Source organism: Lissotriton helveticus, chromosome 8 (genome assembly GCF_964261635.1).
Source record: "Lissotriton helveticus chromosome 8, aLisHel1.1, whole genome shotgun sequence".
In the NCBI taxonomy this organism is placed as follows: Eukaryota; Metazoa; Chordata; class Amphibia; order Caudata; family Salamandridae; genus Lissotriton; species Lissotriton helveticus.
Genome location: NC_136069.1, coordinates 1,248,535,833 through 1,248,561,397, shown reverse-complemented (window position 1 = coordinate 1,248,561,397; position 25,565 = coordinate 1,248,535,833). Strand labels below are relative to the sequence as shown.

General features: G+C 44.4%; 1 protein-coding gene across 2 annotated transcripts in view; it reads right to left on the bottom strand.

Annotated features, from left to right (window-relative positions):
- The window catches only part of OCA2 (OCA2 melanosomal transmembrane protein), a 1,149,362-nt gene that overhangs the window by 431,715 nt on the left and 692,082 nt on the right, over positions 1-25,565 (bottom strand). For both annotated transcript variants that reach the window (XM_078656175.1, XM_078656174.1), the window contains one exon: positions 17,065-17,189. In XM_078656175.1, the coding sequence (XP_078512301.1) occupies positions 17,065-17,189 (125 nt within the window). The remainder of the gene's footprint in view (positions 1-17,064; positions 17,190-25,565) is intronic.

Here is a 25,565-nt window from a genome sequence, read left to right as displayed (position 1 = left end):
AGCTAAAGAACGGTGTTGGATCTAGCCCTGATCTCTTGACTGGGTGAGAGTATTCTGCTTAATTCAGAGACTCTGTCCCTCACCACCCCTTGTTGTAAATAATTTTGTCCACCCTAAGCGTGGAAGGGTATACTCAGACATGAGTCCCTTGCTCATTGCACCATCAGGATTCAAGCAAGCCGGGCCGAAGACGGCTGTAATGCCAGAAACCGGTCCCCGGAAGCTTGTTTCCTTCCCAGTGTAAGAATTGGCTTTTGTAGTTTGGTTTGCCCTGTTCCCATCATGCACTGGGACAGGAACAGACTAATTTGCATACAGCCAGGTTCTGAAACTGGGATGGTGCAGTGAGCTAAAGAACGGTGTTGGATCTAGCCCTGATCTCTTGACTGGGTGAGAGTATTCTGCTTAATTCAGAGACTCTGCCCCTCACCACCCCTTGTTGTAAATAATTTTGTCCACCCTAAGCGTGGAAGGGTATACTCAGACATGAGTCCCTTGCTCATTGCACCATCAGGATTCAAGCAAGCCGGGCCGAAGACGGCTGTAATGCCAGAAACCGGTCCCCGGAAGCTTGTTTCCTTCCCAGTGTAAGAATTGGCTTTTGTAGTTTGGTTTGCCCTGTTCCCATCATGCACTGGGACAGGAACAGACTAATTTGCATACAGCCAGGTTCTGAAACTGGGATGGTGCAGTGAGCTAAAGAACGGTGTTGGATCTAGCCCTGATCTCTTGACTGGGTGAGAGTATTCTGCTTAATTCAGAGACTCTGTCCCTCACCACCCCTTGTTGTAAATAATTTTGTCCACCCTAAGCGTGGAAGGGTATACTCAGACATGAGTCCCTTGCTCATTGCACCATCAGGATTCAAGCAAGCCGGGCCGAAGACGGCTGTAATGCCAGAAACCGGTCCCCGGAAGCTTGTTTCCTTCCCAGTGTAAGAATTGGCTTTTGTAGTTTGGTTTGCCCTGTTCCCATCATGCACTGGGACAGGAACAGACTAATTTGCATACAGCCAGGTTCTGAAACTGGGATGGTTCAGTGAGCTAAAGAACGGTGTTGGATCTAGCCCTGATCTCTTGACTGGGTGAGAGTATTCTGCTTAATTCAGAGACTCTGTCCCTCACCACCCCTTGTTGTAAATAATTTTGTCCACCCTAAGCGTGGAAGGGTATACTCAGACATGAGTCCCTTGCTCATTGCACCATCAGGATTCAAGCAAGCCGGGCCGAAGACGGCTGTAATGCCAGAAACCGGTCCCCGGAAGCTTGTTTCCTTCCCAGTGTAAGAATTGGCTTTTGTAGTTTGGTTTGCCCTGTTCCCATCATGCACTGGGACAGGAACAGACTAATTTGCATACAGCCAGGTTCTGAAACTGGGATGGTGCAGTGAGCTAAAGAACGGTGTTGGATCTAGCCCTGATCTCTTGACTGGGTGAGAGTATTCTGCTTAATTCAGAGACTCTGTCCCTCACCACCCCTTGTTGTAAATAATTTTGTCCACCCTAAGCGTGGAAGGGTATACTCAGACATGAGTCCCTTGCTCATTGCACCATCAGGATTCAAGCAAGCCGGGCCGAAGACGGCTGTAATGCCAGAAACCGGTCCCCGGAAGATTGTTTCCTTCCCAGTGTAAGAATTGGCTTTTGTAGTTTGGTTTGCCCTGTTCCCATCATGCACTGGGACAGGAACAGACTAATTTGCATACAGCCAGGTTCTGAAACTGGGATGGTGCAGTGAGCTAAAGAACGGTGTTGGATCTAGCCCTGATCTCTTGACTGGGTGAGAGTATTCTGCTTAATTCAGAGACTCTGTCCCTCACCACCCCTTGTTGTAAATAGTTCATACGTATACCAGCACCCCCGTAGAAGAAATTAAAACTCCAGTGTTCGTAGCTATCTTGACCAGGGGGATGAGCGGAGGCCATAGACCTGCACAGAGAAACTGACCTAAGGCAGTTTCCGGTATGAACTAAGATAGCTACGAACACTGGACTTTTAATTTCTTCTACGGGGGCGCTGGTATATGTATGAAGACATGTATCTTCACAAAAAATAGGGGCAGGTCTAGCAGTGTTGAAAGTTGATTGAGTGGGGGCGGCCTGTTTAAACCCCTTCCTCCCCCTGTGGCTCCTATCAGTTTATAATAACGTTTGACCTGAAAACATATTTTTTCAGACCTTTGAGATTTCTGCATCACATTTCAGTGACCCTGCCCATTTTACTGATTCAGTAGCAGTCTAAAGTCTTGGAACACCAATATGTAAACAATGGTCCCTTCATTTATGTGTTTTAATTGACAACACAATGTAAACTAACTTTTATGCGATTGCATGTTTATCTTGTTTGTTTTTATTGTCTGCTTAATATTTTTGGGTATTTTGCACGTCTGTGTATTGTGTAGCTGTTCAGTCAAGGAAACTGCCAACAAACTTAAAGATCCTCAATCACAGAATAAAGATTTGCACAAAATGGAAAAGTTCTGTGATACTTTAGCCTCACAGCATGGTATCCATACTATGTTTACAGGTCGAGGAGAAAAGAGGGCACTGTCAGGCAATATGTTGTACACGCCTAGAAACCCATACGTTTGTAAGTAGTCAAACTTTTGAAAGAGTTTTCCATCTTGGAAAGGCACGTAAAATCATTCCTGAAAGAAGACATGGATCAGTGCTTTTCTAAATTGAGAAATGGAAGACATCCATATTCTACTGAGGTGCAGAGGAAGAGATTTCTCTACACAGAAAAATGTTCAGTGTGAGGAAAAAAAATAATATATATAGTCTTCAAACGAACATATCTGCAAAGGCATACTCCATTGAAATGTCCACTGACGATTCCCAGGAGAAAACTTGAGGAATAAGGCAATACAAAAGAAACTTATCTTTGTGGATTTCTGTGCATACTCCAGGAATTTTTGGTAAATTCTCAAAAGGTCAGAAATCTATAGAAATCCATTGAAGGTTTGATTTACAACATTTCAGCAAATATTTTGTGGCTCGGGTCTGTAGGTATTTTGCCCTATGCACATCTGGAAATTATTTCTTCCTTAGCTTGTGGTATTCAGTACCACAGACAGTCTCTACCTCAGGTGAGACTCCTCCGCTAAGCCAAGATGGAGGAGCGTCGCCCCACTGCTTTCAGAGCTGTATAGAGGAAAAATAAAATACGGGGACGTAATCATTTTATTTTTCCTGTTCCTAGGTGCGGGGAGGGTGGGGCTGGCCAGAACAAGGGCCAGAGTGGTGAGCTTATTTTTAGTGGGCATGACTGTGTGGCCAGCCGTCTTGGCCCTGCTAAACAGTCCTGCACACTTTACATCTTCCTGAACAAACTGCATTACAAAGCCTGGTGGGGAACATGCCCAGGCTCCCAGTCCCCATCTGAGCGCCAAACCACGGCACTCAGACCACTCAACGCTGCATTGCAGCATTGTGATTGGCTTAGGGGGAACCAATTACAATGCTGCATTGCAGCGTTGTGATTAACGGGGAGCCCGGGTCCTTCCTGCAGCAATGGAGGAGAGGCGGTGGAGAGGCAGTGGCTGGTGACGCAAGGAGGAGTTTTTTTATTTTCTACCCATTTCCCCATTCCACAGTTGCCTACCGGCCACCACTGCTCTACCTCCTCATTACAAACAACTTTAATGGTGATTTTGAGTGTCTGGTTGTTGGCTTATCTGGAAAGACTTCTGTACCTGAATTTTTAACACGTGGTGTCCCCAGGGCTCAATGCTCTCACCCCTGTTGAATACCTATGCGATTCTCTCTAGCACAGCTTTTCGCTACCCAGTGACCATCGTTTAAAATGATTCCAATGATACCCGATTTTGAAGTCTGCAGGAAGGTTCTACTGAATAGAACTCAATTAAAACCTCTCATTGCCATCAAATCTTTGATGACAGCCAACTATCTTTGTGTGAATGCCTGCAAAACTGAAGACTTATGTGGTCTTAATCACTAGCCCTCATAGGCCTTTGGAATGGACTTCCTACCTGGGTTCCACTAACTTGACTGGAAAGCAACGTAATTAATATAGAGGTTATTTTTGACTCCGAGCTAAACAATGAAAGCAGAAATGTACCATCTGTTTAAGACTGGACACTTGATTGGCTTGTCAGCAAAACACTCAGCAGTGTTTTTCTCAAGGTCTTATTACTCTGCAGTAATCTACTCAAACACCTTTCAGTGAATAATGAGAGGCTGCAGGTCATTCAAAACCGAGCTATCCAATGAACTCCAATCCTTGGTAAATTTGGACATATTCCTAGCTAAAGATTTGAAATTGGTTGTCCATGAACTGATGCACAAGTTAAAATGAGACCACTTTTCATGTTCTGGTAATCTATATAAACCAGAGTCTGCAGTTATTCCGTCCAAGAAATTATAGTTATAGGAACCTAAACTAAATCCCTGCTCTGCCTCAAAACTTAAATTGGCTGTCCCCAAGTGACGTGGAAGAAAACTACAAGTGGGCTGCAAAATTAATTGTAATTAGATAAAAGTGCACATGTGATGCAGAATATAGACTCTTACCTGTCTTAATCGTTAATTGCAGACGCACACTTGTTTACATTAAAATATGTACACCTTTGTTTATTCTTCCTGGTGTTTTAAGCCTACTTTTAATGCAGTATAGTGTGATGATTTTACACATAATGCAGATTTGTAGAACACACTTTCACTAAGAAGAATATCATGGCACTGGACAAGTGGCCACTTTCACTTGAGAATATCCTGCCACTGAGAGTGTGGGCATCTAGCCACACCTAAGACCTAGAAGGACTCCTTAAAAAGCAAGGTCTTCAGTTTCTTGTAAAATTCAATAAGTGAGGAGGAGACTGTGTAGTGGCAGGTCATTCCATGCTTCAGGAGCGATGAAGGAGAAGACTATCCACCAGGTCTGGTTTTCTGTATGTGCGGGATTTCTGCAAGTAGGAGTCTAAACGAGCAGAGGTGTCTGGAAGGTTTGTGACAGCAGATGTGATTACTGAGGTTTACTGGGCCAGTGTTATGAAGTACCTTGAAAGTATGGGTGAGGAGTTTGAGTTGTGCTCGTTTGCTGATTTGGAGCCAGTGGAGTTCCTTCAGGTGTGGTGTGATGAGAGGGGGCGTGAGAGGTTGAAAGTGATTCTGGCTGCTGAGTTCTGAATAGTCTGCAGCCTTCTGGGGAGTTTTTTATTGGTCCCGCCATAGAAAGCGTTCACAGAGTCCAGGGTGCTTGTGACCATGCCATGTGCAACAGTTTTCCGGGTGCTGATTGGGAGCCATTTCAAAATCTTCTTCAGAATCTTCAAGGTATGGAAGCATGAGGCAGTGATGACATTGACTTGTACGGTCATGTGGAGTATGCGGTCGATGAGGATCCTGAGGTTCTTGGTGTAGGTGGTGGGGTAGGTGTTGGTCCTAGCTCTGTGTCACCAGGAGGAGTCCCACAGTGATGTGCTCATCTCGAAAATCGTGTCTGTGTTTAACTTTAAACAGTTGGTCTTCATCCAGTTGTGCAAGCATTGAACTGGATTCGGGTACTTGGATTCTTGTCCATAAGGGAAAGAATGAGTTGTGTGTCGTAGGCTTAGGAGAGGACATTGATGCAGTGAGAGTGAATGATGCTGGCTAGAAGGATCGTGAATGCGTTGAATAGGGCTGGGCTCAGGGAGGGTCCATGTGGAACTCTACAGGCAAGGTTGCAGGCATCAGAGGCATATGGTACCAGACTGAATTAGTGGGTCAAGGAAGGAGCTGACTGACTGGGTTCAGGAAGGAGTGGAGCCATTGGAGTGCATGTCCTTGGATTCCAATGTCATGTGGGCCTTGGATGGGAAACTGTCAAATGCTGCAGAGGGGTCTGAGAGGATCAGGGCCGCTGGGGCTTCCCTGTCTAGAGTCATGTGAATGACATCCATGGCATTAATGAGGGCATTTTCCATGCTGTGGTTGGATCTGAAACTAGACAGAATAGTGTGGAGGAGTTGGCGATCATTGAGGTATTAGGTGAGTGTTGGAAATGGCCCTTTTTGCAGGGTTACCCCCAAATTTTTGGCTTCTTCCTCCCTTATTTTTCCTGACCTGTGGTTGCTGCAATAGGACTCTGGGCACTTTACCACTGCTGACCAGTGCTAACGTGCATATGCTCTCTGTGTAAATTGTTATTGGTTATCCATGATTGGCATATTTGTATTACCAAGAAGTCCCTAGTAGAGTGCAATAAGTATGCCAGGGCTGGTGATTCAAATGCTACTAGTGGGCCTGCAGCACTGATTGAGCCACCCACATGAATAGCCCTAAAATGGTGTCTCATGCCTGCCACCGCAGCGCCTGTGTGCAGTCTGTGAACTGCCATGTCCTCCTGGTTCCCGACTGGCCAGGCCTAACCCTTCCCTTTCTGTACATATTGGTCACCCCTATGGAAGGCCCAAGGTACCCCCTTGGGCAGGGTGCAGTGTATGTGAAAGGTAGAGTATGTACTAGTGCAGGTGACATGTTATGGTAGTGAATTGCAGCCATTTTCGTTTTTCACTATTGTAAGGCTATCTTGCCATATAGGCTTTCATGGGAAATGCTGGCTACAGTGGCTACCAGCATATCTTCCCATAAGAGCAAGATAGGACATAAAAGTCTAGTATGCATGAACTCAGAATTTAATAACACATCTTTTAGGAAAGGTGGTTTTTAAATCCTGTGTTTGAGAACAGCACTTTTAGAAAGTTGCTGTTCTCCGGTCTGACCTTCCTTTGTGCCTTGGCCTGTTTGTGAATTGACTGTCTGGTTTGTGAGGGGCAGGGGCTGGGTGGCTCCCAGAGTCTGAGTGGGCCATCCCTGGGCTGAATAGCTCTATCTGCATCTAGAGTGGTGGGAGGGTGTAGCACCTGGGCCTGAATAGGGCTGTGCCTGCCTTCCACAAGGCTGGCTCCACTTCTTGCTGGGCGGCTGACGACCCCGCCCCTCTCTCTGAAAGTAAAGGAGAGGCCAGCAAAACAAAGTGCTCAAGGAACATCCAGAACTGGTTCAGACTGGGCTCAGAGCCCTCCTGCACAAAGGGAACAAAGACTTTTAGGGGTATAAGTACAAGAGCCCTGACTACAGAAAATTAGATCATCCTGGAATAAAGAAGGAACCTCTGCCAAGCAGAAAGATGAAACTAAAGAAGGAAGGCTGTCCTGCTGGGTCTTTGCTGGACTGACCAGCTGTTGCTTTGCTGCCAAGGAGAGGAGAAGGACTTTGCTTTTTGCTGTGTCCCCATGCTTGAAGGAATCTCCAAGGGCCTCAGACGAGCTGGCTCCCTGTTATGAAGTCCCAGGAACAAAAGGACTTCACCCCTAGCTTCCCTGAACTCTGCTGAGAAAGTTCTGTCCTTCCTGAAGTGTGTGGCCCATGTGTTGTGCCTCTGGAAGTCGTACCTGTGTTGGGAAGCTGGAAACCAAGCTTTTAAGGAACTTTCTGCAAGTTTTATCGCATCCCCAGCTTAGTGAGAAAATTCCCGCCGCTACGAAGACCGAGACCGTCGCAGCGCCTGTCGCCGCTGCCTGAAGACGTTGCATCCTTTGTTTGTGGGAAGATTTCCATCGCTGCGAACATCTTCGCAGAGCCTGTCGCCGCTGGGTGAGATCACCGTATCACGTTGCTGCGAGAATAGTCGCAGAACCATTGCATCGAGGAGCTGCGAGAGAAAGATCGCCGCTGAGCCGTGCATCGTCGGCCCGGAGATCATCGCAGTCCCCAAAGATCATCGCATCGTGCCTTTGCGAGCTTTTTTTCACTACGGAACGTCCGCACCGGAATCCATACAAGGTATCACCTCCCTCCCCATACAGACCGGATTCGTAGCAGCACGCCCGCTAAGTCCAGCGGAGTTGTCCCATCGCCTCCGAGGGTCTCAGGAGTGACGCATCGCTTGTTTTCCACCGCACCAGCTTCTGTTTCGGAACTTTTTCGCTTTGAAAAGTACTGTTGGCAAAACATGACGCAACTGTGGAATATTTTATCGCTAACCTTAAGAACTCCTTTGCAACCATATTCTTGAACTGTGTATGCTGGATTTTTGTCGTTTTGGTCTTGTGTAGTTTAGATTAAATACCTTTATTTTTCTAAACTGTTGTGGAGTCAGTTTGTGTTGTTTTCACTGTGTTACTGTGAGTGTTGGTACAAATACTTTACATATTGCCTTGGATAAGCCTTGACTGCTCATGCCAAGCTACCCAGAGGGTGAGCAGAAGTTGTCTAAGAGTGTTTCCTCCTTACCCTGACAAGAATCAAGGGTCCCTATTTGGACAGTGGTACCTACCTCTGCCAACTAGAGACCCCCAGTTCTAACAGTGAGGTGTCTGTTAAAGACTTTGGCAAGGAATATTAGGAGGGAGATCAGTCTGTAGTTGGTGAGTGTTGAAGATCGTTAAACAAAGGAGAGAAGACCCCACTTTTCCCAGGGAACAGGGTACTATAGACAATGATGGAACATAAATTAGCCTGCCTCGTCTAATGTACGCATACAGAAAGAACAAAAACCTGCGCTCAAGTCTAGTGCATACGTACAGGGAGGACGTAGCAAAAACCCAACGGACTATAACAGGAGATAAGGCTGTGGGAAACCACAAGTGTGGAACATGCAGCATATGCAAACTGTGTCTGGTAACAAAGGAAGTGGCGCTAAAAGGGGCCAAACACAAAATCTCCACCCTTAACAACTGTAGAAGTAAGAATATAGTTTACTTAATATTATGCCCATGTGAACAAGGGTATATTGGAGAAACAGGACGAGAACTTAGACTCAGGATAGGGGAACACAAGTCTGCGATTAGGACTAACAAAGAAAATGCTCCACTAGTGACCCACTGGAAAGAACAAGGCCATAGTGAAAGAGATATACGATGGGTAGTCCTGGAAAAAATAAAAGAACAAACAAGAATGGGAGACAGCAAAAAAAGAAGGAACAACAAGAACAGTGGTATATGATTAAGTTCAATACCATCAAGTGTGGTTTGAACTCCAGAGAAGAGTGGGAAACACTTATTTAGTGCTGGTAGCTCTCCTCTGGAGAACAAATTACTAATAACCCCCTTAGAGAATGCAAATAAAACACAGGCGCAAAATGAGGTCGTGGGGAAAGCAAATTTAAAAAAACAAGACTTGGACAAATAGGGTAGGATAAAAGATCTCATAGCAGCAACGAGAAACAGGTAACACAACTAGTACAATTTTGAGTACTAGTGGTATTTCCGTTCTGTATAATCCCACTAACCTCAAGTAAACTGGGGGCTAAATATATAAAAAGAGACAAGATATCACTCCTGTTTTAAGACATTAACCAATAGGGGTAAGGCAATGATAGAGGTATGTTTAATATCAATACAATAAACCAACCGAGATAAATATGATAGCGCGAGTGAAAATGAACCATGTGTCAGCAAAATTATCAAAATCGAGAGAGTGACCATTACCCAAGGTATAAACTTAAGAAATGCACAAATATCCACCTATAGTCTCAATAACATTACAATATATGGGGTAAAAGAAAACGCTGGAACCCACACACAATACAATTTGGATATAATGTGGGACTGTAAGGCTCAGTTTTAAGATGGCGGCGCATTTACTCGCGAGAAAGGTACAGCTTTCGGCGCATGCGCACTAACACGCACGCAAGGTCAGACAGCTGTCGGTAATCTAACTTAATTAGTTAGTGGTTAAAAAGAGGCAAAGGGAGACGAGCGTTGACGAACGGAAAAAACGAGGCAGACACACGAACGTACGCGGAAACAGGTAAGGCCATTTTGGGCTAATGTAGGCGGTAGTATCGAGACTGGTTATTTTACCAACGGGCGGCCACGGATTAGCGGGTTAAACTCAAAGAAAGGGAAAAAGCCACATAGCATCACCCTGTAAGCAGCGCTTGGCGAGCTCTTTATAGAGGCTAGCAATTATGGGAGGAATAGATCTTTCAGAGAGATACCTATAATAATGAAGAGAGAAGATCTAACACGAGGGGCCATTATATATATTTTTTAAGGAAGGGAATAGAGCAGCACGGATAGATAGGATCTGGTGGAAGACGAAGTGAAAAATCCCTTTTTCTTCCCGTTCAAAAGTACTTTTCTCCCCAGAGGGGGTTTTGAATGATAAAATAAACATGTAAACCGGGGTAACCGACTACTAATAAGGGGAACGCTTTAAAATCAGAGACTAGGGAAAATGCATAAATAGGTTGTAACACCCATGTGCCTAATAAAACAAATAAAGATGTAGATCGGGGGAACCGACTATCATTAAGGGTAACACTTTAAAATCAGAAACTAGGGAAAATGCATAAATAAATAGGTTGTACTACCCATGTGCCTAATAAAACATATAAACATCACTTTACAGAACATATCCAGTTCAAGACAAGCGGGACCCTCTAGATGTCCCTCGATGTGAAAATATCCCTCGTTGTGTCAAGAATCTGACTTACACAGAGGTAAGAACCCTGCTACCGGAAAGGGGTATGGGCCCACAAAAACATTAGAAGAAAATGGAGAGTGGGGAAAAGACAGGGATAATAAAGGAAAAATAAAGAAAAAATGCTATATCCTTTATTTATAGACCTCCGGATCCAATAGATAGAAGGTCCGTGGTCAACTTTGAATGACAGAAAAAGACGAAGTCTTAGAAACCAGACCCATCAAAAGGATGCTTTGGTAGCACCTAACAGGTAACTGAAGTCCTTTGATCCAGAGGGGGGTGAACTTGAACCATAGGGAAACATAGGGAAAACTGTTGTCCTTTGTCCCCTTATACAGGTTGCCCATAGAAAAAGAGAGCACCAATCAGTAGAATTTGAATTTGAAATTAACGGACAATACGTCATATGTGCGATTCAATTATCCTTCCCCTAACAGAAAAAGGCGAGTATATAAGGGCATAGACCCGGGGATGTATGTATGAACGAATGATGATTGAGCCCCAACACTAAAATGTAATGGAGGGAGAGAAAAGGAATATAATGTAAATGTACCACCCCTGAGAGATATAGTGAGGTCTGTGATCCAAAGAGTGGAATGTCCAAACAATGCAGCCTTGTTTTGAAAACTGAGTATTGTCTCAATTTGATAAACTAATTAGTAGCTCACTGTTATTTACATGTATCTTTCTATATACACAGAAGGATATCAATATTTGAAGCCGGTGACCCCAAAGAATGTCCAGTCCTGAAGAAGGTGTTATAGTATCCATGTTTTGAACACCGAAACGCGTTGACGCAGTGTTTTGTTTATAGAATCCATTTAGAGCCCAGGGAATAACAGATATTCATGTATTAGTGGTAGTGTTTCTTCCCAATGAAAATCTGTGAGAGGCAAATGGATCGGTGAAAAGTGTAGCTAGAATACATTGAAGCTACGAGCAGAAGGGGGTTTAATGTGATAAATCTATGTACTGTAAAGTGGAGTCTGTTGGCTCTTTTTCCTGTGTTATTCTTCTTACATTTAATGAACTTGTATTTATATTGGTTTCCAATGCTCTGTATTGTGAATTATTATGGTTGTTTTTTTAACTGTGCACTTTTTCAGGAAACTGGTTCTGAAATTTTAATCTGTATATGAAGGAGTAGTTTCTTCTTTTTTTATGAGTAATAAAGACGGTAAACGTTACATTTTAGTGTGGGAATTTACTTTTAAATTCAATTGTATGGTATGAGTGAGAGGTAAAAGTAAGTAATAGAAAGCATAGTGTGTCCCCAGGGACCTTCCTTTGACTTGGAGTGTTGAAGATCCACAGTGGGTTTCTTCAGCAATGGGAAGATAGTTGCACCTTTCAAAGAATATGGGATGATTATGGAAGAGGTGGAGGCATTCAGAATGGGTGTGAGCATGGTGCTGATCGGTTGCAGATTTCTGGAGTAGGCATGGTGGCGGCAGAGATAACACAGGGCTCCTGAGTGGATGGACTTCATGGTGGCAGCAGTTTCTGCTGGTGTGAAGACCGGTCACATGGTTAGCATTGATTCTTCGGATAAGATCAGGAAGTGTTTGGTGAGGTCTGTCGTGCCCATTGGGGAATGAAGTTACTGTAAATAGCAGCGATTTTGATGCTGAAGAATTGAGAGATTGTTGCAGCGGTCATGAGAGGTGAGTGATTGTGTTAGAGGTGGCAGGTGAGGTGAAATCTTTCACAATGGCAAAGATTTCTTTCATTCTGTTGGTGCAGACATCAATGTGATCCACCAGAAGAGCAAGTTTGGTGGTCCAGATCATTCGGTGGTAGCATCTTGGGGCTCATTTGAATGTGCTCCTGCCTGCACTGTCCTGGCTCTCTCTGCATTGGCTCACCAGTTGTTTGCAGTAGTGTTTCCTCAATCTGATTTCTTTCATGTACCAACATGTGAGGCATTTTATTTGCACACTTGGAAGCATATTTCCTTTGACATGGTTTGTGCTGTCTCATTGAAATAAAAAATTATATTTTCAAAATGCACTGCCTGTTTCAATGCATACCCTTTGTGATTTAAATTAAATTTCAATGCTATTGGCTCCTGTGCCTGTTTATTATCTTTCCGTCAAGCCTTGCACAATTGTTTTTTCTTTAGATATACTCATATATATTCAGTGGATGCATTAAGGTCATGATTTTTCAAGCTATTCACCATTCCCATAGTAATTTCAAACCTGTACAATCCCCAACATGGCAAACAAGAAACTGATTACCTCTGTGCTAAGAAGGTGAAGGTACCATATTTTTATACAGTCCTTACAAATTCATTAGGAGATGAGACAAACCACCTGGACACCCGATAGTATCAGGGATCAATTCCCTGCTTGAACCGCTACCTCGGTTTTGTGATTTTTTCTCAAACCCTATGGTCCAAGCCTCCTCCACCTACATGAAGGACACAAAACATCTTCTGAACCTCATCAAGGATACTAATTTTGACCCTACTATCAAACTCCTAGTAGGATTGGATATCAAGAGTCTATATACAAGCCTTCCACAGGACGCTCCCTTACAAATGCTCAGGAACATGCTCAATGAAACCACCTGGGAGCACACAACACTGAGGGAATACATTCTGCAGTGCGCCACCCTAGCACTTAAACATAATTATTTCGAATTCGAAGGAGAGTTTGACTTGCAGACGAAAGGGATGTCTATGGGCAGTGTTATCGCCCCCAGCGTAGCTGGCCTCTACGTATACCAGTTTGAGAAACAACACATCCTGGCAGCTACTAACACATACAGCACCAATTTCGAATTTTGGCGATGCTACATTGACGATATCCTTATGACATGGACAGGGCTGATCGACATCCTCAACAATTTCCTGACGTGGCTAAACCAGCGGGACCCCTTCCTACGGTTCACTAGTAGTGCCAGCAACTCCACAATAGTCTCCCTGGACCTAAACTTTGGGGTAACTGAAGGTAAACTACAGACTACCACATCTCACAAACCTACATTCCTTACTACAATTCGGTAGTTTCCACCCGAGGCCCCTCAGACAAAGCATGCCATACGGCTAATTTCTACGGATACGCTGTAACTGCAGTCTCAACCGAGACTACAAACAGCAATCCTCTGAACTAGCGGACAAACTACGAGCATGTGGGTACCTGGAGAAGATAATTAACACAACCAAGAAGAGGGCCCGCAGACAACAAAGGGATGCCCTCCTAGCTGACACCACACGGGACAACACCATGACATGCTTGACTTGCGTCACCACCTACAACGTGCCCACTAATCAAGTAGCCAAGATACTTAACAAGAGCTGGCACATAATAAACAGTGGCACCATGAAATGGGAACGCCCACTATTGGCATACAAAAAAGTGGGCAGTCTTCGAGACTGTCTGGTCTCCACCAGACCACCTAAACTCAGAACTCCAACACCAAACACTGTTCTTAATGTGTGGGGGCTCCCTGGCATCATAGGTCACTACCCTGTGGTGACTGCAGTGTCTGCCACCTTACAAAAGCAACCAGAAACTTAAATCTAGAGACAGGTAAAACATGGCAACAGCTTTACCACACTAACTGCAACTCCAACAATGTCATCTACCTGATTACCTGCACATGCGGCCTACGGTATGTAGGCATGATGAGCCGCAAAGTCAAAACCTGCATTGTGGAACATCGAAGCACCATCCAATGTAGAAAAAACATAAGCAAACTAATAGACCACTTCATCCAAGCAAACCTTACTCCAAATGACCTACACTGGACTGTAATAGAATATATTGACAGCCAGACCCAGCAAAACAACAGTACTCGATTACTTAAGGAGCAGTGTTGGATCTATCGCCTTTCCACGAACCTCATTGGGTTAAATAACAACATACCCTGGAATAGCCTGAATCCTACCTGAAACCACAGCATCATGCACATTGCAACTTCCTACTTCCAAAGAGGACACATCTGGACATCATACCATCACTACTGTGAGAATAACACTATAAAACCCCTTGTCTTTTCTCCCAATTGGCCATCAGGAACCACATTACCACCTGAGTGCCAAGAGCACCACTTGACCTATAGACTGAAATATCCTCTTTCCACACTACAGTGTGATTTCAAGTGTATGTCTACACTACACCCAACTTATCTTCTCTTTTTTTGTGATATGTTCCAAATTAACATACATTTTTTTCATCAGCCATACTCAGAAGGCACAGTCGAACTGATAACAATACCTGCTGACTTTAGCGGTGCCTCCAGGTCTTTTATAAATGTAATATATTTTTTTTCACACACATGCTCTTGACACTCCCACAGGGGCGTGTCTTTTTTTCTATGTCTACACTACCACAGGGGCGTGTCTTTTCTCTACTGCAGACTCACCGGAAAACAGCCTAACCAGCACCTAAAACCCATTGAGCAAGTCAGAGCGGTTCCCAATTAACTGAAATTGCTGACATGTTGAAACCAGCAGAGTAGTTAAACCACTGCTCAGCTCCACTCATTCTACCATGGAGCTCCATGGCGGCTGAAGCAGGTATTGAAGAGGGTCCTAGACCTTGACAAAGTAAGTGGGAACTTCCTAAAGGGGGTACGCTCTAACACTGTCCTTCCACCCCGCTGCTGGCAGCCTCTCACAGCCTAGAATGCGGGTCAGTTGTTAAATTGCTTTTGTCTTCTCCTTTAACTTTAGTCACAAAAAGTGTGACTACAGGTCAGGCCCCCGCACAGAACTCGTGGGGCATTTTCCGGATATTGTCCAAGTAACATATTTTGCTTTTCTCGCCTTTGGTTGAAGCCACACGATGCACCACGCTATGCGCATCCTTGATTATCACACGGTACTGCATAAATTACCAGGCGTCAACTTTTAACCAATTACGCCACACTCCGTCCTCACTGTGCCTTTGACTGCAGACTGGACTGTTCCTATGAGGCACAGGGTCAGACTGATTTGCATTTAGCCATGTCTGAACTGGGATGGCAGAGTGGGCTAAAGAACGGTGATGGATCAAACCCAGATCTTTTGACTGGGTGTGAGTGTTTGATTGGTTCAGATGCTCTGTCCATCACCACCCCCTTTTGTACCGCTTTGGCCGCCATAAGTGTAGCAGGGTATGCTCAGACGTGAGTCCCTTGCTCACTTTGCCACTGGATTCAAGCAAGCCGGGCTGAAGACGGCTGTAATGCCAGAAACCGGTCCTCGGAAGCTTGTTTCCGGTCCAGGGAAGGCATGGCTTGGCAGTTCGGGCTGGACTGTTCCTATGAGGCACAGGGTCAGACTGATTTGCATATAGCCATGTCTGAACTGGGGTGGCAGAGTGGGCTAAAGAACGGTGATGGATCAAACCCAGATCTTCTGACTGGGTGTGAGTGTTTAATTGGTTCAGATGCTCCGTCCATCACCACCCCCTTTTGTACCGCTTTGACTGCAGAAGAGCATGACACTCTGCTCCCATAACAATTATACCAGTATGTTAAATGTTTCTCTGTATGTTTGCTTGTCCTTGTTCTTGCCCACAGGAAAGCGCCATTAGAGGAAATCCTCCTCTACCACATACCACACCTTAGCGCGTGTGTCACATTTATGGACTTCCAATAACATGTTTTTAGGCCATTCACTCCAAACTACACATAGGTCTTTAAGAAAGCCATACCACCAAGAGAGCATGGCTGAAACATGTTGACCGACTAGGTTATTGGATTTACCCAACACCTCCTTAAATATCCGCCTCTCGTTTTTATCAACTGCCAAGGGCCCATTGATTAAAATAGTCTTTTTCATCCCAGGGGCCCTTAGGACAGCTTTTTTAACATTCACTCACTCCTTCTCACTGCACACTCACGGCATAATACCAGCTCCGCTGTATCCAGGTGGTGTAGCACAACCAAGGTGCACTCGGTGCCTTGCGTGGGGCCCGATGATGAAGCATGTCACCAACTAGGTTGGCGAGTGAGGGCTTTACTATAAACATATTGTGTTTTCTTTCCAAAACAAACACACACTAGGAGTACCCACTCCAGAGTTAGTTCTCTGATAAAACATTTTGTATATTCACCAGCTATCCACTGTCGACCGACACATTTAGTGTGTCAGTTCCCAAAGCTTCAGTCACAAAGCCCTTTTCAAATGCAAACATGCATTTCGAATTGACAATGTATTAATGCCGCGGGCAAATACCGGTGTTGCGGATAAGAGTGAGTCAGTGTTTTCTGCGTGGTGAAGTGTCCACAAATCGATTGTGGGCTGTGCTTCATTTTAACCAATGGTTGGGAGGTCCTCGACAAGAATGTTACGGACAGAACTGACAATGCGGCCACAATATAGAGGAATAATTTGTTCAAACAAATGTAAATTTTGAACACCAATGCAAGAACAAAATACACCAATAAAATCTAAAAGCACTGCTGCTGGCTTTCATTTCACAATAATACAGCAAATTAATTGCATTCATGCCTTTCACGTCATGCCTGCCTTAGCCACCCGGGCGCAGCCTGCTACCAACATTGAAACGCAAGATAACATTTACAAAAGAACCATAAAACATAATTGCAAGACGTTTTTTTCAGCACATGCAGGTGTACGTCAGTTCTTCAGTCACGTCAATGTGAAATAGGTATAATCAAAAGAACAGCTCCACACACCTTATGGTTACCGGCGTGAAGAGAAGCATTGTCGTAACGTTGTCTAAAAAGGCAGAGAGAATTGCAGCAATCAGGCAGAGAATAATAATCATCGCCCACACTCTGCCCCTGGAGAGCTGGTAAGCCTAAAAACAAAAATAAAGAATACATACTTTTTTCAAAAAAGAACACTGTGCAACACAAAATATCGTTTCAAATACATAATTTAAAACATTTAAGCTGTTCTCAGAGTGCACAAGCTTCCAGTCATCAACCCTGAACATTTTTAATTTTACATAAATGTATACGTAATATGAAGTACTTTATTGTTTATTTCAATCTATACTACTATTATAAAGGAAGAACTTTGAGGCTTTGAGGCGGGTAAACTCGGGAGCCACAGCGCCAATCCACACACCCGATACATCGTTGTAATCCTCAGGGTGTGCAGATGGACATAGGCTATTTAAAGTTAAAAAATACATTATATTAAAAAAATTAACATTATAAAAAAAGTAGTCCCCTCGAAGTAGCGCCGGCCGCGACCTGCGTGCTGATGTCAGGAGCGCGGGGAGGTGCGGCGTCTAGGAGCGCGAGGAGGAGCAGCGGACATGGCGCGGGGGAAGAGGTGAGGAGCAGCGGACCGGCGGGAGGAGCGGTGACCAGCGGCGAGGAGCGGTGAAATGAGGAGCGGCGGCTAAGGTAAGGCTCCGGGAGACAATGTCGGGCAGGCGGGGGTCGGGGCAGGCGGGGGACGGGGACTTACACCAAAACAGGAGGAGAAGCGGTGAACTGAGGAGCGGCGGCTTAGGTAAGGCTCCGGGGGACAATGTCGGGCAGGCGGGGGTCGGGGCTGGCGGGGGAGTGGGACTTACACCAAAACAGAAGGATAGAATTTAGATCGGCTGAGGTAAGGCTCCGGGGAACAATGTCGGGCCAGGCGGGGGTCGGGGCAGGCGGGGGACGGGGAGTTACAACAAAACAGAAGGGTACAATTTAAATCGGCTGAGGAAAGGCCCCAGGGGACAGTGTCGGGGCAGGCGGGGGACGGAGCGGCCGGGGGCCCGGGCTGCTGGGCAATGTCGGAGCAGGCGGGGGTCATGTCGGGGCACGCGGGGGTCGGGGAAGCCCGATTGCTCCCGGACAAGGTCGGTACGGGCTGCTAGTATTAAATTAATAAAATAATTAATGTGTTTATAGCAGCAGGCCACCCCTCCAATAAACCATTTCAGCCAAGCATTGTTAAGAGGGTCTCCAAAACTACACTCTACACAGATTTGACAGGTAAGCAACGGAATGGCTGAGGCGTGGGAGAGTCATTAGGTAAATTTCTGACAGAGGTTCAGGGCACCTGGGGAGCTAGTATACAGAGCCCTATGGACACAATCGCCATCTGTGTCAGCTTTTTGCACTCTAAGGGCTCTTTGGTATTACAGAAGGGGCAGCAGATGCTTTTATGTAGGCCCTACCTTAACATGGACCAAGTTGGTGTGATCCCAAGGAGCGGTTATCTCATTTGCAAGGGGCCTTGACTTGGCCCTTGTTCCCACCTTTTGTTACAGACATGCGTGCAGGGGCAAAACAGCTGCCAGGAGGCGCATTTTACATGCGCCAAAAATAACGGTGATGCACAGTCAGTGCAGAATCCAAGGGCTGGTAAATTTGAGGAGGGGGGTTCCACCTGCATGATGCACAAGTGTGCAGTCATACTCACTCTTTAAGCAGATCCTTCCGGCTCTTCAAATGAGGTGGATTTGCATGCAGTGGAAGACGGTTCCACTGTTTCATACCACAGCTCTGTCTTTCACTGACATGGCCTCATTATCACAGCTGTGGATTGTCAGTTCGAATCAGTGCTGGACAGAACAAACTTTCTTCATAATCGAACACCAGGTGTGTTTTCTTTGCACGCACACAACTCTGGGTGTGCTGGAGAGCAGTGCGGCACTAGGTGTAGTTGAGACGGGGGCATGGAAAATAAGGCAGAGGTAGGAGGACACCAATAATGCTTTGTATTAATGCGGTCAGCCAACATTGATGTTTTGTATTACAGTGTGGGGCGCCAAATGTTTTGTGATGCAAGACACCAAGGCAGGATTATGCTGCCTAGTGATAGAAGGAGTCCAATTTTTTCTACATTAGAGGTGAGGTCACCAGCTATGTTTTGCAATAAGATTCAGGACATCAGGTATGCTTGGCTGTGGTGGGCAAAACTCCATTTATTTTTTGCATTGAGAGGTAGTATATCAGGCATGTTTCGCATCTGAGAGCATAACCCAGTTATAGGTTTCATTAGGGTGTAGGGCATCTATATCATTCAGAGAATTCTGAGATGACAAGTCTCCTTGGGAGTAGGTGGTGCAGGATACCAGACGTTTGATTGAGTATCAAGGACGTATGGCTTATAGGTAAGAAATGATCCCTCAAGTTCTCAGTCTAACTAGGGACCCTGGTGGAAGATTTGTCACATTGACCGTGGAAAGGGGAGGGACACCCTGACGCTTCTGAACCTTTATGCTTCTAACCAGGTGCAAGACACTTTCATATGCCGCACTCTCGCAGATCAACTTCGACATGTAAAAGATAACGTAATTTTGGGGGTGGTGGGGTAGACTTCAACTTGGTATAGGATCCCTCACTTGATAGAAATACATAACACATACAGGGCACGGGGGCAATGTCTGGGGTGTTCAAGAAAGAATTCCGAAATGTAGGCTTAGAGGATGCCTGCCGATATTTACACCGAGACACAAGGATTATTCATTTTATTCACATGTGCACCTATCTCTCTCCCACATTTATCCAGAAAATAGAAGTAGAGCCAGTCATGATTAGTAAAATAATGGCCTCATACTTGGCCCTACCGCCTTCATCAGCATCAATGGTCAGACTACTAGCTCTTTCACTCTATCCCGGGGCACCTGGCAAGGTTGACCACTATTGCCCCTCCTTTTTGCCCTCGCAGTGTAACTCCTTGCCATCCACTTATGACTCTCAGCAGACGTTAGGGGGATTCCCTTTGGAGGCCAAGGCCATAAGATTTGTCTATATGCAGAAGGCCTTTGCCTCACACTAACAGCGCCAGACACCCCCCTATCCCCGCATTGGGTCGGGTCCTCCAAGATTATGAGTGGGTGTCTGGGTATAATATCAATCTAGCGAAATCACAGGCACTTAACTTCACCCTCCTGCCACAACGCCTTCTCCACTTAGACGCCCTCTCCCTTTCAATGGACCTCCCTATCTCTACAGTATTTAGGCCTCACAATCACAAATTCCCTGACTACCTGGACAAGCGCGAACTGGTCATGCCACCGTGAAGCAATTCTAGTAGATCTATGGAGATGAATCCTGCTCCTGTTCAGGAATCCTGCTCCTGTTCAGGAAGAGCCTTAAGACCTGGCTTTTTAACCTTTAGGATGTCTTTTTTTGTCCTTTCCCTGTTAGTGTCTGTTTTATGGTGTTATGTTTTTTATACTGAGCTGCCTAAATAAAGCGCCGGGACACTATTTTTGAGTAGCCGTGCGATATAGAAATAAAATTTAACATAACATAACAAGGCCTCTTCAAATCTCCTAGTCAGGCCGCATTAACTTGGTAAAAAAAAAAAACGTACTTCCCTGGCTTTTGTATTTATTTCAATCTTTCCCAGTCTATTTCCTCAGAGGACATTGCTCGGTTACAGGTAGATCTCAGCTCTTTCATATGGAATGGGGAGCGCCCTCGCATTTCTGCTGCACTTCTCATGCTCCAAGTGGAACCGTGGGGAACTGGCTTGTCCCAATCTCCAGGATTACTACTGGGCAGCACATTTATGCTTTCATTTTGAGTGGGTAGGAAGCGAGAAACACTGGGTGTACATGGACAGAGCTCTCACTTGTCCGCCGCTCTGGTACCTCGCTTTGCTGCCCAGACACTCCCACCCAAACAGCACTTACATTGAGACCCAGACATGCACAGTATTAGAGATCTGAGTCAGACCAGCAATCAGAATGGGCCAGATCACATTCATGTCTCCAAATACTCCATCTGCACGCAGTCCTGACTTCTCCGCTACCCTTCCCCGGTAACCCTTCCTAGATTGGGTTAAAGGTGAGTGTAGGCTATGACAGGATCTCTTCATGGCCAGACAATTAAGTCCTTTGATCAGTGTAAGACAGATTTTGACTTACCAGAGTCTGGCTGTCGCCAATATTTCCAGCTCCGACATTGGGCCCGTCACCCTTCTAATGCAGAAGAGGCCACTAGTCCACTCACTTTCTTTGAACCACATGTCCGCAACTTTGAAGGCACTTAAGGTGGAATCTCTAAGACATATGCTGTTTTGCAACACACACATCCTACCGAATCACGATCAATGGAAATGGTCTCTGGACACTACCACCACCATCACTCAGATTATGTTTCAGAGATTTAGTGAGTGGCCTTCTTGTCACTGAAATAATTTCCTGTTGGTTTGGATTCATGCTACAGAGCGGAGATGGCAAAGTGGAATGATTTGCCTCCTTTTTTCTCCTTTACCTCAGCTATCACAGGTTCCATAACCTCAAAACATCTCCATATACTCACACATACCAGAATGTATAGCTCTGGGACTAAACGGTTTCTCTCAACTGCTACATGTCCCCTGGACAGTAGCTGGGCTAAAATGTGCTCACTTAATGTATTGGGCTTGCTTTCATTCTATTGAGTTGACCAAAAACAAGTTGGACTATTAGACGCGCTGGAGATCTCAATTAAGAAACAGAGAACAATAGCTGCCAAAACAAGCATGAGACGTATAAGGGGTCAATTAACAATGGATACCAGAATAAGCAACTTTTCGAGACTAAATAAGGGAGCCAATTGACATAGGAAGGCTGCCCAGAGTTAGTCGCATGTGTTTTTCTTTGACGGTAATACAGATGTGCATGTAGTACATTTGTAGAGTGCACCACTCCCGTGACTGTACTGCTGGTGTTAACTAGGAAGACTGGGGAGGTTAGTTTTATCACAGATTGGTGCATGCTTTATGATCTTCAATAAGCTCAGGTGATCGTGGATGTTTTGGCGTGTCAGGAGGGCAGTTTCAGAAGGGAGAGTGAGAATAAATCGGTAAGAAAATAGTATGTTTAAGTGGTGATGTAAAATGTTATCAATCAAAATTAAAAGCATATTGAGTGTGGAGCAAAATGCTGGTTCACCCGCCCAGCATTCATTTGCCTGATACGAAAACAGTTTAGTTTTGGATTCCTATTAGGTTGATACAAATGTTTGCCTAATGCAGTTACTGGTTGAAGCAATCAGATAGGTTGATTTTTTCATGAAAAGACAGATCCAAAGGCAACAGGTAAAGCCAGACCCATATACTCCATTGACTACCACAAGGATGTCCACAAACCACTCTAGTGCAAATATGCGAAACAATTCCAGGTGTCAAGTGAGGTTGGACTGAGCTGTGCACATACACAGTTCCATCTATGCATCACCACCCACACGCGGTGCAAATGTTGGCAGAGTTGCAACCATCTGATTTGAAGGTATATGCACCGCAGACTCATACTCTTGTTTTGTGTTAGATGTGTCCAGGTCTAACCCCGCTGTGGTAAGGGCAAGTGTTGCGTCACTGTCATTTGGGTATGGTGCAGAATTACAAATCAATGGGAAAATGGCGTTGAGAATGCATTTGTTTTTCTAAGTGGGAAGATTAATTTCTCTAACATTAAATAGTATATTTACTTAAACAGGCCTGTCTGTGGTATGGATACCCTTCACAAAAGAGCTATTGACCTTGAAGTTATACTCTCAGTGGTGTGAGTGCATGTTTTCTGTGCTCTTAGGGCACTTTTGCAGTACAGAACAGGCTTCAGGGGTGCTTGCATGGTCAATTCTGTAATAAACAAATTATTCAATAGAGGAGGCAGAAGTAAGGATTGTTGGTTCACTTCACCTCTAACGCCAGTATAAAGAAAAAAAATAATAACCTCAAATAAAAAAAGAAATATTGGAAAGTTGTGGAGGACTCGGTTGAACGCCATCATACATGTGTTCAACCTCAGGAGCTGCATATTTTTTCTCCGCCAGGGGGATTTCGTGGTTAGCATCATCATAGGGTCCTATTTGACCTGAGTGTCCCGTTCACCTGAGTGTCCCGTTCACACAGCGAAAAAAATCCTTCCTGGAAGTAAACAGCCTTTATTAGGACAGAAGTGATGCGTGGGTTTGAATTGAGGTTCACTTCTGTGATTATTTTCACTTCTGTATTAACCCCTTCAGTGCTTAGGACGGTCCCTGGTGGGCGTGGGACGGCCCGGGGGGCCCTCCAAACCCTGCCCGCTCATTAATTCTCCCGCATAGCAGCGCGCAAGGGGTTAAAGACTGTGCCGGTGCACCTGTGGACTGCCATTATTCTAAGGAGGCATCCCCTCATTAGTATGGGGTGTTGCTCCATGCTGAGGGAAGCAATTTGCCTCTGCATCCTCACCATGTTATGGATGTAGCTTTATGAGTAAAGAAACTGAGGAGGCATACTTACTATATGAGAAAGAGGTGCAAAAAGTCATCCCCCTGACCTCAAGGGCGACCTCTACAAAGGGAGGCTAAATCTAAACAAAAATTATGAGGCTAATGTTTGAAAGTGGCCTTGTCATTGTGCCATATTTGAGTGTACCACTGCAGAAGGGAACTTATCGGCATGGCTACTAGAATTATGTTGCAGAGGAGCACCAAGTTATGCAAGGTAGGGTTGACTAAATTATGCAGCAAGAAAATGTAAATTATGCGGCATAATGAGGCACATTTTTTATAGCATTACTTCATAATTTTGTAATTTTTACACATAATACTGCCTGGACAAAGGTTTCACCTCATTAGTATCAATTTAACAACCTATAACAGAAGGAAGCAACTGAAAGATGACCAGTTAACCTTTAAAAAGGGCCATTAACTTCGGATGAACACGTCGCCAAAAGTTTTGTAACTTTTGATCCTTTGAGCTTGAAACTATTTTTTTTAGTAAAATCTCCAGATTACGCAGCAGATGATGGATTATGTGGAAAATGTGGAAAATCCACAGTTATGTGAACAAAACCATGGATGCAGAATTCCATAATTTCAACGGGCACAAGAGATACTGAAAAAAGTAGTGAAGAAAGAAACTACTTTTGGAAGGTAATGTAGGATTTCTAAAAGTGCTTCCAAACTAGAAGAATCTCACAAACGTACACATCAGTACAGTTCAGTTAAGAGGAAAACGTTTAAGACCGATTTACTTTCAGATTCTGGCTGGTGGATAACCAGTTTGTTACTTCTAGTCTGCCCGGGGGGGTGCACATGGGGATAATAGGGGTTTAACTAGATATTGTGATCTTCCTTATCCTATAGTCTGGGGTGGCCTTTTGGTCATACAGGAGCAGAAGGTGCAAAATGGCGATCAGTATTTGAATTTCTGGATGAGAAATTGAGAACCTTGCAAACGGTATGCCAGATGCACAGTGTAAAAGTAAATTAATTTCTTATGATAGGTCACAGGTCCTAAATAATTGCAGTAAGGATAAACGAGGTGTATTTGTGCTTGCCATATCTTTTCACAATAAGCCGTTCGGGGTAAAAGCGGAGAACTCTGAAAAGAGCAACTCACAGTAATCTTCAAGGGTGTGAAGCTCATTAATCAATGTTAACAAAATTAAAAGCTTGTCAAGGGTTCTAGAAACTACATAACACCCAGGGCCATGGGTTGCCCTCTACTTTTAAAACTCAAAGTAATATGGTCTGCAGTCCAACTGGTAACATTAAAATGTTTAATGATTTAAAAATGTCACAACCGTTGTAAAACAACTGCCAAATTAAGCAGCTCAGCAATGTGTAGAATTCTTAAGGGTAGACATATTTAGTGAAACCTAGCTCCTTATTAGTGGTCAGATTATTTGCGATATGCGGTAGCTCATTACCGCACATATCACAATAATGAGTTTTGTGATAAGTATCGACAGGCCAAGCCTGCCAATATTTATCTGGGATAAAATTCACGTTATTAACAGTAACGTGTAGATTTTTATGTAGCAAAACCAGCATATTATTCCCCAAACTCGTAATTAGGTGGTATTTATAGCACTTGATCAAATCCAAATCGGGGGAGTCTGACTTTATCAGGTGCCATAAATATCACACCAGTTACTGGGACACTCCTATTGAGTCCCTAGCGGATGGATTTAAATAGTATGTTTCAAATATGTTTGACCGATTTGAATTATCAACACAGACTTCTGAAACCCCCTCCCCAAAAAAAAGTTACACACTTTTGAGTTTTAATGCTACATACACTTGTAATGTGTGTTAATTCAACATAAGCATGAATGTGTTTTGGTAAAAAAATATATATATGAAAATTGATAGAAGGCGGTTATTTTAAAATGTTTAGGACATACATAATGAGTTAACTTATACATTCTAGTTAGAAATGAGACAGTGAGTAACTCCATAGCCAACAAAATCTTGTAAAACTGGCACCGGTATAGGAAATTCACTCTACTGTATGATATTGT